Genomic DNA, 17,936 nt, shown 5'->3' with positions numbered 1-17,936 from the left:
GACACAGCAAAATTGGTTTGCCCTCAGTTCTGCTTAAGGAATTGGTGTATTTCTTCTTGCAGTCAGAAGGCTTCCTTTTGAAAGATTCGCTTCATTACCTTTCCCCACTACCTCTACAACAGCCTTAGAATTATTCCTTGGGCACTTGGCAATCTTTGTATCCAAGTGACTAGGAAACACAGTTCTTTATTGCCTTCCCTCCTCCATGCATTCATATGGAACCTGCACCCAGTGGCAAGCTGGCTCAGGGGTAGCCTGCAGCCCAGCTACACCGCTACTGCTTACCAATACAATTTGTTTTTACTTGGGTTTGAGGGAAGTGCTGCAGTGGCTAGAACAAAGCTCTGTAGCCCTCTTAGGGTTAGAAATATGTCTCCCTACGTCTTGTTTGTGAATGAATTGCAGATTTTCTTTACAGAGGTGAATCGGGAGCTGGTAAAACAGAGAACACCAAGAAGGTCATTCAGTATCTGGCTCATGTTGCTTCCTCACACAAATCTAAAAAAGACCAGGTAAGACCTAGGTTTAATGATGCCTTGTTGCTGTGTCTACTTCGGACAATAGATATATATTGGCTGATGGTGGTAAAAGCCATATTGCTCAATAAAAGGCTAGATACTAACATCTACTAAGGGACTGAGGAGAACAGTGAACTATGAAGCAATAAAAGTGTGCCAAAATTGCAAGCCAGGGAACATGGTTCTAAGTCATAACTCCTTTGAGTTCAGTGGAGCTACAGTGGGAATAAACTCATCTGCAATCTCTTGGATTTGTGGGTGAGTGCATGGGCAAAAGACTGTAAATGAAGCATTCCCCCATAGTGATCTTCTCACACAGATGTATTGCTTATAACCAATCTAGGCAGTTTTAAACTGGTCCTTCTGTGGAGTTGTCTTCTTTCTTCTGTACTTTTATGGATTAGGTCTGGCTATTCTAAATATACATATATAGACAAACAGTCTCAAAACTGGAGAATACAGTGATAGACTAGTGGACATCAGCTGGAAACTTTGAAATTGTAGGTAGAACATGAAAGGGGTGGAAAACAGCCAAGGGTTAGCACATGAAAGGAGGGTGGTGGTGATGGTGGGAGGACATAAAAGATGTCTCACTTATATTTTTTTCCCCTCCCTCTCCCCCGATGGACTATTGCCGAATTCGTCAGTTGTATCCTCGTAGGTGAGCTGCACGTTTACTGCACGTTCTGCACCAGGAATGCATTTTCTGTCCCATTGTGTGATTTTTTTGAGCAGCTTTTCACTCCACACCAATATCACTTTCTGCAGCTAAAACAAATCCATAGACAATTCACTATTTATTTTTTTTTTGTGTGTGTGGTGCACAGTAATTTTTTTGTGAGGATGTTCAATTGGAGACTAAAGTAATATCAAGAATACTTGTGTTCTGTGCTCAATGCTAGTTTGCATTTAAATTTTTTCTTGCAGGATTTTCCCAGATAACACCATTCCAGAAGTAATCCTCCAAGGCAATAGTACTGGATGAGGCTTTCTTTTCTAGTGTTTGTAGTACTCCTAGAATGATAAATGTAGTTAGGTGTTTGGATTTCTCTTCTTTGCAGTGGGATGTGGCTACAGGTTGCAAAGAAAGGTTGGAGGGAAGGCTGCCCTGCAGCCAGGGTGTTCCAGGACTCTGAGCTTGTTAGCCAGAGCTGAACACTTTGGAAATGTTCACTGATGAGCTGTGTAATGAAAGCCAGATGCCAAGTGTTGTCCACGGTATCCCTACATAAGAGTTTTCCTATAGTAGCTTGATGTGTAGGCATGTCTTATGCATGTAGAGTACATGGATTAGAAGGCATCTCTGCACGCAGGCATGCTATGTGTGAGTGCACATAGCAATAAGTAACTTCTGGAATCCAACCAAAAAAAAACCTTCGTATGTGCCAAACTCTCAGACATATGAAGACTTTTTCCATGGTCTGTCAGTAGCTGTATTTAGAAACATTCTCCTTTTTTTCTTTTCTTTTTTTAAATGTGGAAAATAGAATCATGGGGTTGAGTTAAGTATTCTTCCACTGCTTATCCTTGAACAAAACTTCAACCACTAAGGCAAGCTGCTTAGGAGAATAGAACAGTCCTAAGCTGGACTGGTTGGTGATTTGCCCAAGTTTGATATTTATATTTTTTTGTTCCCCTGACTTTTGATTATTCCAAAAAATCCTGCAGCTCCCATTTCCTCCAGTTTTGTGACTAAACAGTAGCCACTGGCCTTAACACAGAAGATTTAGAACTGGAGTCTTTGAATGTTAATTGGTAATGAGTGCTCTATGCAACAATTCTTTACAAACCTTAAACTTTGAACCAAAGTATGAAGATTTATGAAGATTGAATAAGTTAATTTTTTTGAGGATCTTGGGTATACTGCTCATGCCAGATTTTTTTTCTTAGTAAAATATGGTAGCATCAAACCTTTATGCTGCAAGACTAGGCACAGTGATAGTATAGAAACTAGTGTGCTTTATCTACCAGGAAGGTTTCTTGATTGTCATCTTTTAGAAGCTTTGCATGTAAACCCCTGTTTTTTCAAGTATCAGAGCAAAATCAGATTTGTGAAGTGGATTCTCAACTTTAGCTCTCTTGGTTTGGAGGTACTGGCAGCTTCCATCGATCCCAGTGCATTAGTGTATTTAGCTAAATAGCTTCTAGCTGCATGGTGTGACTACTAAGCACATTAAGGCTGCTTTTGGGGCCTACTGAATCTAATTGTATAAACACTTCTTTTTCATTTGATGAAGCTTTATTTATGGAAGTTGATTGATGTTTTCCCATGTTTAGTCTCTGCTTCTCTACTGACATAAATCATGTAATATTTTTTTCAAGATGAGAATGTTTGCAGAAAATCAGAAATTCATAGGTAATAGTTACTAATGCTTAATAATTTGTAATGAAGTTCAGGTTACTGATTATCTTTCTTCCCTCCCCATCCAACCAACTCTTCTTGGGATTCAGTTATCCAAGAATCTCTCACAGGTCTGCAGAGAAGAATACAAAAGCAAATCCCTGATGTGTAAACTCCAAACCAACAAAATCCCCAAACACCCTCCCCATCTTTTAGTGTTTAAACTGTATGCTGTTATCTGTGATTTTCTCCATACTTGAAGAGTAAATGGCTGGCAAAACTTCTGCCTTGCATAAAAATAATTCCAAAAAGTGTGTGAGATACAAAAAATTCAGAGTACAAGATAGCTGTCAAGGATTTTAGTTGCTTTAAGTTGATGTTGTAACTTCAGAGCTGTAGAAAGAGTGTACAGCGGAGTGTGTACTGCCCAGCCACAGGCTAACAGATTCAGTGGCTGTTATTGCTTCTGTTTTCATGAGGAATATTATACATACTTCAAATGCATGCCAAGTATAAAACAGATTTGTTTCAGGTCAAGGAATAGCAATTACAGGTGTCAGAAAATTGGCAGCAGCTTAATGATAGGAACCTTAGAATTTCTAGAAAGCTTGTGACAGACAGCTCTGTGTTGTACTGGTTTTGCTTTGCAGCATTACCCATTGTATGATAATAATAATAATGAAGTATTCTTCTTCATTGAAAGGTGACCCATCAAAATTTAAGACAAAAAAAACCCAAACAACAAACTCCACCAGAAAAATTTCTTTAAAATTTTGAAGGTATGGGATTGTCTTTTTAAATAAGGATCATATACAGTGAGGAACAGATACACTGCAGTAATCACAGCCTCTTAATGCTGAGAACTTCTCTCTCCACTGTATCGTGGTGCTGAGGCGAGTCATGAGAGCTAACTGATGACCTTTTCATACAGCTTTATATTGCTGTGAGTCTGAGCTGGCATTCTCTATGCATATTACTACATTGGTGGTTTCAAGAGACCTAATCACCTCTAAAATACAGTTTAGCAGCTCCTACTTGACATTAGGTACTAAATCACACAAGTGTCCTCAGTATGGATTTCTAAACACTTTAGATCTTTGTGTAGCTAAGCATGACCTTAGTTTTATTTTTAGCTAAATAAAATTGATTTGATGTCAAAGCTTGACTTCTGTTTAGAGGGAAAATAATGCCTTTTCCTTTTTTCTTTTTTTTTTTTTTTCATATCTCCCCTCCTTGTTCCATAATTGGGTTGAAATGCTATGTTGCTGGCATCTCCCACTTGCACAGTAACTGATTGTAGTAACAAAGTACTGGGACTTCACTGCAGGATGGGGAGTAGGAATGGGATGAGGGAAGAGGGTTCCAACTTCAGTATATTTGCCAGAATAGGAGGGGAGATGTGACTTCCATGCAGTTTCAAGGACTGAACCCTAATTTCAAGGTTTTCTCCTTACAAAAGTGATATACCCGTTCTGTTGTTAGAGAGCAGATATCCCAGCTCAGGTTCCCTTCTCAGAGCTAACCCCTTTGTTACATATACTTGACAGTGAATGAAAGTGTTTGCAGCAGCTGCCCTTGCTGTGTATGTGCAGTTCTACAGGAACTGAGGGTCTTTTTTGGCCTTGCACTTTGCAAGCATTGAAGTGAGGTAATTGTGTAAGGAACAGATAAATACTTGTAGTTCTTTGTACAGTTTCTCATGTATCTTCTTTTTTTTTTTTAATTGCATGTATTTTTAGAGAGACTGTGTAAGGACTAATCTTTTTTATAATGCACTTTGAGAATGAATGGGAACAATTTTCCTTTATAACTACCCTTAAATAATTTGCCCATAAATTCCAATTCTCATGAATCAAACTTCATTTCCATCTGTTACGCACAGGAAGTCTTGAGTACTTACTGATAACTGCTATAAGGAGAAATGTTAAACTGTCCTTTTGTGTCTGTTGAAGCTTTTTAGGTAATCCTGAAATATATAGAACTCCATGCTTTTAGCACAGAGGGCAAGTAATTTCTAAACTAGCCAGGGTTATATCTAGAGCCTGCAGGGAAATGTGTATATGCTCCAGCGGTCTATTATTTGGCAGGGACAGAATTTCTGAATTTTCTTTTCCTACAGCTCCAGCATTTTGTGTTCTTTAAGGGGAGGAGTGTGTGAATATGGCAGCAGAATGCAAGCGATCATGCAGTTCATGGGATACCACGAATTCTCTTTGTGTGTCTCCTTACAAAAGAGTTTTTTGATTGTTTGTATTTTGGAAGATGTAGACTCTTAGTGCAAGTCTTTTGGGTTTGTTTAAATATCGGGCGTTTTCAGACTTAACATACTGCTAGCTGAGTTCAGGATTCTCTTGCAGTAGCAAGATAGGATTTTCCTTGCTCTTCAAGCCTAGATGGCAAGACACTTCTGGGATGATGGGCTTGGATGGTACCACTTTATCACTTGGATGTTACAGTGTTTCACTTTGATCCTGGGAAGTTTGTGGGATGTTACTGTGAAGTGGCTTTGAAGGGCTTCATGTTAGCACAAAGTAAGCACTGGAATGCCCTTGTGTTGAGGAAGAAGATAAGGCATATTTGTGAATGCTTCTTTTTTACCAAGATAACTACTGAGTCTTATTTGAAGGTTTAAGGGATCATCTCCTAAGGTTTAATATGGCTTCTCTGCAGCAGATGCCAAGCTAGTGTGAATTGAAACTTCAGTGCTGGTTTGACCCAAGGTAGTGTAGTGAACTGCTACCTACTTTATTAATTTCTGATTTCCCTCTAGGGAGAACTGGAGAGACAGTTGCTCCAGGCTAATCCCATCCTGGAGGCCTTTGGAAATGCCAAGACAGTAAAGAATGACAACTCCTCAAGATTTGTGAGTATTACTATTCCACTATTCTACACTTTCCAGAGGGAAGACTTGGTTTGCTTTTGGGTGAACTGCTGTCAGGGATAGGACAACTGCCTGTGAGTGATTTCGTTCATATTAATCTGGGAAGTGAATTTCATTCATTGAATTATCCAGAATAGACCTTATAAATTTCTGGAATGAAGGAACCAGACCCTGGACCAGGATCATCTATGCTGATTTTTATTATGAGCTTATTGCAGTCAGTTTTATCCTGGAGAACAAATGCTGGTTCTTATTTTTTTTCTTTTTTGGGCTCTGAAGAGCAGTGGGCAGCATCTGAGAGGCAGATGGGTGAGCTAGAGCTGGTACCTAATGAAAACGGTTGAAGCCAAGATTGAGGGAGGTAGAACTGTCTAGATCATATAGCACATGAAACTGAAGGGACCCTGGTTACACTGAAGCATAATGAATTAAAATTGTAGGGTGTCTGAACGTCAGGTATGTCTGAAAGTGTTTGGTGTCTTGTTTGTTAAACTGCTGTTGTGATTGTCAGGCATTGCCTATTGGCTGATCTGAAACCTGCCTGACCAGTTCTGAATTTCTTCTCCTGGGTTAAAAAGAGAAGGTTTACTTTTGCTGTTTTCTGCTGTTACCAGATAGCATGAATACTAATTTTAGTATTATTATCTTCCTTGTAGGGCAAATTCATCAGAATCAACTTTGATGTCAACGGTTACATTGTTGGAGCCAATATTGAGACCTGTATCCTTTCTACAACCACTTAAAAGGGGAAGTTAAAGGCTGTAGAGGTGGCAGTAACGGTACCTAGCAATCTCTTCACAGCTGTCTTTCTGTAGTCAGGTCAAGAAAGTTGTTGGAAGCACTTAAATTTATGCTAGCAAGATTACTGTTATAGTCTCTTGTTTCTTTGTGACCTTTTCCACCATGGTGGAAATATGAATGAATGCATTGTAATCTTAGGAAGCTGAAATGGAAGCATAAACTGTGATAAGATTAATAGCTTTTGATAAGCCATTCTTACTTATGTCCAAGGCAAGAAGGGATGAATAGCCACTGTCTTTCTGGTTGTTAATCAGTTAAGTCTTTTATCATAGCCATTGTTCAGAGGCTGGCAGAACTGAGACCAGAACCTCAGTAGGTTGTTGACTGATAATGATTGCTAAATCAATACCCCTGTTAATTGTTATGAAGAGAACAGCAGGTAGTACAAGGGTTTTTTTCTCCTGCCATAGAATAGGAAGTGATCTGTATATCCTGACATATGCCTTGACTCTCTGAAGATCTGCTGGAGAAGTCACGTGCAATTCGTCAAGCCAAAGAGGAGAGGACCTTCCACATCTTTTACTACCTGCTGTCTGGGGCAGGGGAACATTTGAAGAGTAAGTATAATTTCGTTGTGGCTATGGGGTTCCCTCATCACAATGACAAGGTCCAAAACTCCTGTAGGCTAGGATCTGTTCCTTCATAGTTTAGTGGCTCTACCTTTTAGGTACTGTCACCCCTCCTCCACTTCTTCCATACACTCATATATACCGCTGCCCTCCCCTTGCACTTCCCAGTTCCTGAAAACTTGCTTCTCTGGTTCCTTCCTGCACTTGTCTCCTTGCCAGCAATGGCTCTACGCCCTTCCTTATCTAAATCACTGTCCCGTGTTTAGTCTCGTCTTGCATGATGTAAACCTTCTAGTGCAGGAATGGTCCTACTCTGATGTGCTCAGCATTTAACTGAATGGAGCAAAGCTGCCAGTACCTAAGCAGCTTTGGAAGTCTAGGATCCTAGCACATCTAGCTTTAGTACCTCAGCCTAGTAATCGGGGTCCATGTTGTTCAAGAGATGCAAATTGATTTGGAGGAAGGATAGGTGAGGATTTTTCTTGTATTTGCTACTGTTTAGGTGCTATGTATAAATTTCCACCTGACTTGAAACAAATGAGGTGTCTGAAATGAAAGGCAAATTTACTTTCAAATTAATCCCTGCTTCTTATAGCATTAGGGTGTCATGATGACTGACACTCCTTTGGAGAAGTAGTCCAGAGGAGGAGATACAAAGAAATAAGGCAGAAAACCTTCAGTTTTGTCTAAAATACATTGAACGTTCCACATGCAGTTAAATTGGGCTTGATCCCATATTCATCCATCAGCTGCTAGCATATGCAAATCAGAAATGTGATCTCAGTGGTAGCATGTTGTCCATTAGAAAACGGAAAAATCAAAACCAAATACCATGGTAACTTCTTTCTCAATTCTTTCTTAAGCTGATCTGCTGCTGGAACCTTACAACAAATACCGCTTCCTTTCCAATGGGCATGTTACGATCCCGGGTCAGCAAGACAAAGACATGTTTCAAGAGACCATGGAGGCAATGAAGATCATGGGCATCCCAGATGAGGAGCAGATAGGTATGAAACCTCTGAAGGGCTTGAAAATGAGAGGAAGTGAAAGAGCGAGCAGATTATATCTCTGGACTTTTTTTATTCTGGGGTTCTTCAGGGCTTTTTTGTTGGTTTTGTTTTGTCTGATGTCTGTTTCCACACACCACACCACCTCCCCTCAGTGAACAATGTGCAAGTAATAAACTTAGTGGCTTTGTAGTGACCCATCTCTGGATCTGCCAACACAAGTTTCAGTTTATACAGTTAACATTAGAAGTCAGGCAGCTAATGAAAACATGCTTCTGCTTGCTGTTTTAGTTCTCAATCTGAGGGCTGTATAACACTTTAAGAATAGCACATCCAAGATAAAAGAAACCCCTCATTCTCTTGTGCAATGCACAGCTTGTGTGCTCCCCCTGTCCCTAAGCAGTGGCTCTAAAGTATCTAATCCAGCCACTGCTGGATTAGTACTTTGAGAATGGCCTGGTCATAGTGCTTTTCTTTCCAGCTTAACACTGAACTGCTGATCAGAAATTAATATTGTCTGATTCTGGGAGCACAGTACCATGACAGTGAAGCTAGAATCAAATGCAGCCAGCACAAAGTGCAGTGATATGTATTCACCAGAGCTCTGTGCCACCTCATTCACGATCTGCTTCACTGGTTGGGAACCAGTGTTCTGCAAAATATATAGTTTCTGTATATATAGAAAGTCTTTTAAAACTAGTACTGTGTTTTTCTCTACACTGAAGCAAGCATTTGTGGTGGTTTGAGGTCACCACCTCCTCTGCTGGAGGCTGCAGCTCTTGTTGCTGTAGGAAATACGTGCCTTTGCCTTAACTATTGCTTTTCACAGTCCAACGTGCTATAAATCCACACTGTCATTATCTACATTTTAATACACTTCCTGGTACCTTGAATCATCTGAGACTGAAACTGCTGTATGGAGGTGAAGAGAAATTTTCCTAGACCAAATGAAAGAATTGGCAGAGTAATTTATTGTCAGGATGTCCTACTATGCTCCATTTTTTTTTTGAGTTGTGTTTTTAATGTATGCTCTAGGGCATGTTTTTGCTGTCATGTAGATGATCTATTGGTTCCAGCCACTGCAGCAAAGATAACTTTAGTGTTTTGCACTTGCTGTTCAAAGTGTAAAGTGCTCTAATGTTCTTTATAGGCTTAGAAGAATAATATGTACAGTAGCTGGCTGGATGGTAGGCTTACTTAGTTTTGATGTGAAGTCTAAGCACTAACTATCCTTGTTTATGAGTCAATGTCAAAATAAGTGCCAGGACTCCAGACTCAGCTGTCAGACCACTGACTTTCATAACATGCCACTAGGAACTTAACATTTTTCTTTTCTGTGAGTCCTGAGGTAGCATATATGGAGCCTTTGTTTGCTCTGGTGTTAAAGGGATATTCTTTTAGAGCAAATGTTTCTGTAACAGGGTCCTGATTTAACCCCAGATGGCAACTAAGCACCGCACAGCCACTCACTCCCTCCTGGTGGGGTGGGGGAGAGAATCAGAAGAATAAAAGTGAAAAACCTCCTGGCTTGAGATGAAGACAATAAGTAAAGCAAAAGCTGTGCACACAAGGAATTTGGTCACTATTGCCCTTGGGCAGGCAGGTGTTCAGTCATCTCCAGGACAGCGGGGCTTCATCACACATTACAGTCACTTGGGAAAACAAATGCCATCACTCCAAACATCTCCCTTTCTACTTCCCCCATATTTATATGCTGAGTATGAAGCCATGGAATATCCCTTTGCTCAGTTGGTGTCAGCTGTCCCTCCTGTGTCCCCTCCCAGCTTCTTGTGCACCCCCAGCCTACTCACTGTTGGAGTGTTGTGAGAAGTAGAAAAGGCCTGGACTCTATGTGAGCGCTGCTCAGCAGTGACTAAAACATCTTGCTGTATTCCCAGTGTATTCCCAACACTGTTTTCAGCAGAAATCCAAAACATGGCCCCATAGTAGCTACTGTGAAGCAAATTAACTATCCCAGCCAAAACCAGCACAAGCAGGTAGAAATTAGGGGTTGAGAAAACATCTGTGGTACAAGATCCCCTTTGCAAGTGACTGGCAGTTTGCTTTGCTCAAAGCAACTAGAAGCTGTTACGCAATAGGTTTTGATTAATACGTGGTGAAAACTGAATTGATGCTATGGTATTGAAAAATGCCTTTCCTCTCCTAGCATCTGATGATGCTTTTGTAACATGTACCATTTGAAGACTATGAATATATCATTAGCAGTAGGTGGGGTGATTCATCAGGGAATTAGTAATAGTTACGGTACAGGCACTTTTGCCCACATCCTGCTGCCCTTCATACGCTCTAATGTATGTCTGTATGGACTATGGACCTTGGTTAGAGAGCTGAAAGCAATACAAGGTTAAAATAATAAAATCCTCCTCCTCTTAACTGATTGTACTCTTAACTGTCTCTTTCCTGTGTTTAACAGTGTCATTGAAGAAAATTGAGTATTGAATTAATCGAGTAAATTTGGACCCTTATCAGGGAATAAATGTTTTATCAAAAAAAATATAGATGTTGGAAGATGGCATATTATCCTCAATCTTGTCTCTCACTTTGCTGTAGTGAAGTTGAGAATAGCTAAATCTCCAGGCTGTGTAGTCTTGCATAGGGTAGATAGGGTGTGTCCTGTGTCCTGAATGAGAGTCATATAAGGTAATTCCTCTGATGCTTTTTCCCAGAACAGTCTTTGGGATGTTGAGAAGGGCCTCTTAATCATGTCAGGAAAAACAAGTGGGTCATATCAGGGCTTTTGGTAATGTCTTCCACTAAGCTATTATTATTATTTTAAAAGGTCTGCTGAAGGTTATCTCTGGTGTTCTTCAACTTGGCAACATAGTCTTCAAGAAGGAGCGTAATACAGACCAAGCCTCTATGCCAGACAACACAGGTAACCAATCTCCTCTCCATCCACAAAGGAAAATGCAGAAAAACCCCTACAGGAAGTTATTGCAAGTAAGAGAATGTATTGCAGTATGTAGGGAATGCTGGAGTCCTGTTTTTCTGTAAAGTGAATTATTTGTTAAAGGAGCTGCCGTGCTCCTTCAGACAAGTGCACACTGTTTTGCCAGGCGTGTGTTTGCAGCCACCCATGGGCAAGAATGTGGCACTGTTCTTGTGAAAGGGCTAGGCAGGAAGTACTTGTGATGACCAGATGAAAAGAATTACTTTATTGGAATATGTAGTGTGTGTGTGTTTAGCCAATCTAGGAGTAATTGCTCCTACAAACCTATATTATCAGACTTTAAGGAATGTTCTTTGCTGACTTGGTAGTTAGACTTGTAGCTGTAAGAGTAAGATGGATAGTTTTGTTGTGGGTGTAAAGTACATGTACATATTTTAATTGCACTGTCTATTGTTGCATGTGTAAGTAGTACCATGTTTCACATAATAGAAGGAAGACTTATACCTTTATTATAGACATGCTGCAGAAATATAAGAGGCTGGTAATATATATTTTTTATATTTTTGTCTATTATTATGGAAAATATGCTCTAAGTGGCATTTTGGGGAGGAGAGTGAACTGTTTTGGTTTTGGATCTTGAATATGAAATACAGAGTTGCCTCAAAGACTAATCAGTACATGAAAACAGAACTGTTAGCTTAAGGAATCTATTACTTGACATAGCTTTAAATTGATTTTAGGCTATGAACTTTGTAAAGCTTCTGTGTTATAACTTAATGGTCTGAGAGTAACATTTCAAATTTACTCTCGTGGCTTCAGGAGAATCTCAACCTGTAGTATAGGTTGCAAGGGTTTGTTTTTTTGTTTTTTTTTTTGAAGATACCTTTTTTTTTTTTTTTTGTCTCATCAGCCTGTTCTTCATTTAACTTCTTTTTGGGGGAGGGTGTTTAAAACCTCTTGGGCAGGCAGTTGCAGGAATGTTTTTCTTTTTCTCTTGCATTCTGTGAGAAAAAGGAAAGCATATTCATCTTTTTGTTGTTTCCTTTGACCATCTTTAGCTGCTCAGAAAGTGTCTCACCTTTTGGGTATCAATGTGACGGATTTCACTAGAGGTATCCTGACTCCTCGCATCAAAGTTGGGCGAGATTATGTCCAGAAAGCTCAGACCAAAGAGCAGGTATGCATGCTCTTAAAGTGAACATGTACTTTAGTCTTTAATCTTGCCACTACAAAGCTAACAAATATATTAGAGGTTTCTGTAGCTTTTAATAACCATCTTTATGACTGCAAGGTATGGCTACCACACTTGAATAATGTAGCAAACATATTGTTTCTAGTATTTGCTCACTTTATTTGTATGAAGATAGAAATCTGTCTGTCCCAAGGCAGTGTTCCTTCAGTGCTGTATGCAAAGGTGACATTATCGAATTGCTGTAATACAGAAAGCACCAGTTTCTGTATTGTACATTCTGTATGGCACTTCTGAGTAGGTCAGCTACCAGGGTGGAAGAATTTGCTGCTCACCCTTCAAGTTGACTGTAAGTTTTGTAACACTCTTAAATCAGGATGTGCTCAAAACAAATCCTGACCTAGGAGCTAGTGGCCTCCTGAAGGGAGGAAAGCCCCTGTGCTTACTCACTGCATGGCTTCTTTATGAGCATGTTCTTATTCTCAATGTAAATAAACATGTCCACATAACATGGAAGGGTTTAGGAAGAGCACAAAGTCTGGTAATAATCACAGATTGCTTTTCCATGCTGCCTTTCAATTCTGATACTTGATTTCTTACTACACATAGTATTTCTGTGTCATCGCAGGAAGGGTATTGGCATGAGAGGGAGGGATTTGGCTTCAGAAATCCCAAGTTACAAAAGAATTTAAATGCTTTTCTTTGGGCCTATTAAACATGCTGTGTTACTATAGTTTTTGGAGGTGAGTGGTCATAACTTTTCTTTCTTGAATGCCAGGCATTGGTTTCTCCAACAGGCAGGATCCTGAAATTTGGCTTTCACACACTAATTAAGTAAGACAAATTCTTCGCTCTTCTTTATGGGGTGTCACTGTGCCATCAGCTTTTCATTGGGAATAACATCTGAAGTTAAGCTTTTTCAGTGAGTTTGATGGAGAGAAAATATCGGCCTACTGCTGGGCCATTAGATGCCAAAACAGGGTAACTTGTGCCTTTCTTTGGATATATAACTCCCGATTTTTGACTTTTTTTCTGTTTAGGCTGACTTTGCCATTGAAGCACTGGCTAAAGCCACTTATGAACGTATGTTCCGGTGGCTGGTTATGCGGATCAACAAGGCATTGGATAAGACCAAGCGCCAGGGTGCATCCTTCATTGGAATCCTTGACATTGCTGGCTTTGAGATCTTTGAGGTAAGGAGATGTCAGGTCCTTATACTTGGTACAGTTTACCATGGAGCAAAGACTGCTGAAGGAAGTGACTTTTAAACTGGAAGAGTTTGGTTTTGGATAGGGTATATATTCCAATCCTGTTCCTAGAAATCTCTGCTAAGGGAACTGTCAGATACGTTAATAAGTGCTCATTCTATAGTATTTTATGTATTCTGCAAAAAACATTACCTCATTACTGTGTATTCTGATGCTTACATCATTTTTGGTATGTGTATTAGAAATACTTTAATTTCACAGTTCCAGGTATTCTCGATTCTTTATAGCTCACAGCTTAAAAGTTTGTTAACCTACAAAAGAAGTCCTTTAAAATGTCATCACTGGATCATCACTGAACTTAAAATTTTATGTCACATTAGTCTGTCCTGAAACATGTAAGGGGTGACCCACTGAAACCTATTACTGTCATTAAAAATTGTTAGAAATGGTTTCTTCTTCTTGCTGATGAGTTTTGGGAAAAGGCAAAGGCAGGGTATATACCAAATCAGATCCAGCATAAATTCTGACCTATGTATGCTCCTTTCTGCAAAGAAGCCTGAAAATCGAGGATCAGAGTGTGGTTTCACATACAGCTAAATGGATTTAACAGGAACTTCCTGATGCAGAAAAGGAGTGAACTTGGTCCTTCTCTCCTCTTCCGCTCCTGGCTGCAACCACTTGTACTAATCACCTCTTTACCTCTGTGAAAAATGCTTCTTAGGGTGTTTTATAGTTGAATCAGTCTGCAAAGGGGACTCTGAGCATAAAAACTGATGCAAGATAAATGTAGGTGAAGAAAAGCTGAAGGGAAAGTTGAAGGAGAGATGGAAAAGAGGGGAAGTGGGAGCTCCCCCTGTAGGTGGCAGTGAGCTGTTAGGAAAATCGTCTGTGAAACACTTAACAGAATGTGCCTTTGCATTACGCTTAGTCTGAAGCAACAACAAGCTGCCATCAGAAAAGAACTGTCCTGTCATTATCCCAGCTAGGCAGCTCCTATCAACCTATTGCACTGGATCTAGCTCATGTGCAGCTGCAAAATGAATTGGACCAATTTAAAAAAGAAAATCAACTTTTCTGTGCCTTAGTTTTCAAATTCATTAATAACTTTATTCTTTTCATTCCCCCTCTGATCATGGTTGGTCTCATAGTTGCTGGATCTCAAGAAAAGGAGGGGAATGGAAATACATTTATAGGAATTACTGAAACAAGGAAGAAGTGGACCACTCTCTTTAGCAGCTGCATTATATTTAGTGTGGTCTGACATGAAGATGTGCTGTCATTTATTAACCTTGTCCTTACAGTTTGAAGAAATCTGAAGATAAAGAAATTCCCCTCGTTTTTCTTCATCTGATTTTACATATGAGGATTAAAAAGGGACTTTCCAGTCCACATGCTTCTAGGAATTTGTCTTCAGGCTTCTGTTGCTTCCTCTTCCTATGAAGAGTACTTGTCAGCTCTGAGTTTGTGAGAAAACTGGAGTCTTTTCTGTTCCCAAGTGAATTAGCTGCAGTAATTGTTCTGCTGTTTGTAACTAAACATTCTTTGCAAAGTCTGAGGAACAGAGCGCATGAACTTCCCTAGGGATTGCCGCAGTGATGCAGTGGCACGTGACTGGAAAGGCAGTTCATAAGCAAGTGGGTTTATTGACATTGGTCTGTCCACCCCACAGAGAACACTAGCTTAAATTCCTGAACTATAGGTGTGATTTTTCCTGCTAAGAGAATAGTAGGTGTGTCTTCAAAAGCAACTGTTCAAACATCTTTCTACCTTTTTCGTCATCAGCTGAACTCCTTTGAGCAGTTGTGCATTAACTACACCAATGAAAAGTTGCAGCAGCTCTTTAACCACACCATGTTCATTCTGGAGCAAGAGGAGTACCAGAGGGAGGGTATAGAGTGGAATTTCATTGACTTTGGCCTGGATCTGCAGCCCTGCATTGACCTCATAGAGAAGCCGGTAAGCTTGTTGTTCTGCCATCAAGCAGCGGGAAATGGCTGCACTTATTTTGCCATTGAGGACATAACCTCTACCTGTAGACTGGTAACTAGCCTTTTAGCTTTTGTAATCTTCTACTGACATTGTGGTATGCTTAGAAGTGGAAGCGAACAGCTTCCTCTTTGCCTTGAGGTGTGTCACCGATAAATCTGTTAGTATCAGTTCTGTAGGTAATATGGCATGAAAATGTATCTAGTGAGACACTTTTTCCTCTCACAAAATTGTCTTCATTTGTGTACATCTTTCTTACTTAACTATAAGTGTGATGGGAAGCTGTGACTATCTCTTGCTTTCATCCTGCCCTAATGAAACTCGGAAAACTATGAATTTCATAGTAGATGTAAGTACTAGTTTGGGAAATGTTCTTTGACAGTCTTCTGCATTTAGACACCTTAATATCTGACAAACAGTGTGATACTGTTCCTTCTATTAAAAAGATTTTTTTCCATGTAAACCAGCCTAGACAAATGCCATGGAAGAGACATTCTCAAAAAAATGTGCAAAATTCAGATGTGGATTTTGAAGAATTATTAACAGTTTATTAGGGTAGAGCTAGTAGAGCTGATACCAAACAACAGGTGAATGTAATGGGGGCTTAGGTGTCGTTTTATTTCCTCTAGTCATCTAAATTTCTTAATTATTGGTATAGTCATGTATTTAATAATGTTTTGATGTTTCCCTTCTTTAAGGCTGGGCCTCCTGGTATCCTGGCCCTGCTGGATGAAGAGTGCTGGTTCCCAAAAGCAACAGACAAAAGCTTTGTGGAAAAAGTTGTACAAGAACAAGGCACCCACCCCAAATTTCAGAAGCCAAAACAGTTGAAAGACAAAGCTGACTTCTGTATCATACATTATGCTGGCAAGGTAAAGAATTCAGAGCTAAAATGTGAACATTTAAATGTCGCTGTATTTCCTAATGCATAACCACCACTTAGGAATGGCTGCTTACCAAAATATCTGCCTAGGGGAAACCAGTGGAAGATTTAACAAAGTTGTTCCATTTGTTGTGGACCTTGAAGTGCCTTAGGAGGTTTGCCTGCAAGTTATATAAGAATAGTTGATGATGTCAAACTGTCACCAGTTTAAATTTGCTCTCTGTGGCTTAGTGAGATTGGAAGTACTTTTCAGAAGCCTTGCATCAGACTTCATCACCAAAAATGATGATGCGGTTGGCTTCTTGTGTCACACTCTGGGTGGAGCAAACTAGCATTGCAAATCTCTTTACTGACAAAACAGAACATGCAGCTGTTTGTTAGGGTTTGAAATTTGTAGGTATGCTTGCTTGGATAGCAAATCCAAGAATGATCAGGTGATCTGTTGTTGATTGTGCAACCTCGCTGCTACTTTTATAGACTTTGCAGGACCTCAGCGCATCTTGAGCTGCAGAAAATACACCCCCCCCCCCCCCCAGTTTCTTGACGTATTTATCTTCTCCAGGTGGATTATAAAGCAGATGAATGGCTGATGAAGAACATGGATCCACTGAATGATAACATTGCTACTCTTCTCCACCAGTCATCGGATAAGTTTGTGTCTGAGCTGTGGAAAGATGGTATGTAATTAAACTTAATCTCGTTGGGGTTTTTCTCTTGTTTTATGTGGGAGAGTTTGTTTGATCATCAAAAGTCTGTGGTGAGCTGTGTTGCTTTTTTCCTGAAGACTAAGCCACCAAGATGAGCATCATCTGGAACATCCTTTGCTTAGATCATGGTATCTCATTAAAGGTTCTCTGCATCAATTTATGCTAAGCTTGCTGCATATATAGCAATTATTTCTCGAAACCAAGAATGCCAGGATAAAATATGAACATACCATTATGTCCCAGCAGCTTGCATAGCTGCAACGGTCAAACGCAAGATCTGAGGTTGAATCTATGTTTTCAGTCCTGCAGCTAGTGTATTCTTTCCGCAGTGCTGTTCAGTATTTTACTTTTATCTTCTCTGAGTTTATCTGCTTTTGAGTCTTACTGTTGCTGTCACTTTCTGTGGTAGGTTTTCTTTGACGTCTCTGTCTGTTGCAGAGATGCAGAACGTTCAGAGAGCCTATTTCTATCAACACTTTCCTATTCTTCATCTAGAACCAGGTGACTGAGAAACCCAGCTGTTGTGTCATGTGTAATGCATCCTAGAGCCATGCAAGAAATGCTTCCGTTAACTTCTCTTTGTCCCTCTGTCATACCTGCTTGTCTTTCTTGTTCATTTCCTCTGCTTTGTGCTGGTAGCTCCTCACGGACTTTAAAACAAAGGTAAAACTCACCTTGCAAGTGGATACAAATAAAATATGGACATGCTCAGGTGCTGAAGGTTGCTCTAACAGCTAAAAGCAAATATCTGTCAGCTGTTTGAATGCAGAGCTAGTAAGGCTGTATTTCTTGCAAGATTTGGAAGGATGATTTCTGTGACTAGGTTTAAACTGAGATCCAGTTTAACATTATTCTAGTATTGGGATTTGATTTCGGCTGCTGATAGTTTATCAGCAAACTTAGTTTGGCAAAGGAACTTGTACTGCATGAAAAAT

At 39.9% G+C, this 17,936-nt stretch overlaps 1 protein-coding gene across 1 annotated transcript in view; it reads left to right on the top strand.

The window, feature by feature from the left end:
• Positions 1–17,936, top strand: part of MYH9 (myosin heavy chain 9) — a 73,845-nt gene that overhangs the window by 35,020 nt on the left and 20,889 nt on the right. The window contains exons 5-15 of the mRNA XM_062602626.1: positions 419–512; positions 5,630–5,722; positions 6,397–6,460; positions 7,000–7,098; positions 7,974–8,117; positions 10,918–11,013; positions 12,087–12,205; positions 13,258–13,410; positions 15,208–15,381; positions 16,110–16,283; positions 16,857–16,971. Of these exons, the coding sequence (XP_062458610.1) occupies positions 419–512; positions 5,630–5,722; positions 6,397–6,460; positions 7,000–7,098; positions 7,974–8,117; positions 10,918–11,013; positions 12,087–12,205; positions 13,258–13,410; positions 15,208–15,381; positions 16,110–16,283; positions 16,857–16,971 (1,325 nt within the window). The remainder of the gene's footprint in view (positions 1–418; positions 513–5,629; positions 5,723–6,396; positions 6,461–6,999; positions 7,099–7,973; positions 8,118–10,917; positions 11,014–12,086; positions 12,206–13,257; positions 13,411–15,207; positions 15,382–16,109; positions 16,284–16,856; positions 16,972–17,936) is intronic.

Source organism: Pezoporus occidentalis, unplaced genomic scaffold, assembly GCF_034315485.1.
Source record: "Pezoporus occidentalis ecotype Australia unplaced genomic scaffold, CSIRO_AGI_Poc_V1 ctg78, whole genome shotgun sequence".
Taxonomy (NCBI): Eukaryota; Metazoa; Chordata; class Aves; order Psittaciformes; family Psittacidae; genus Pezoporus; species Pezoporus occidentalis.
The sequence above is the reverse complement of the archived record's forward strand: the minus strand, read 5'-3'. Positions and strand labels throughout refer to the sequence as shown.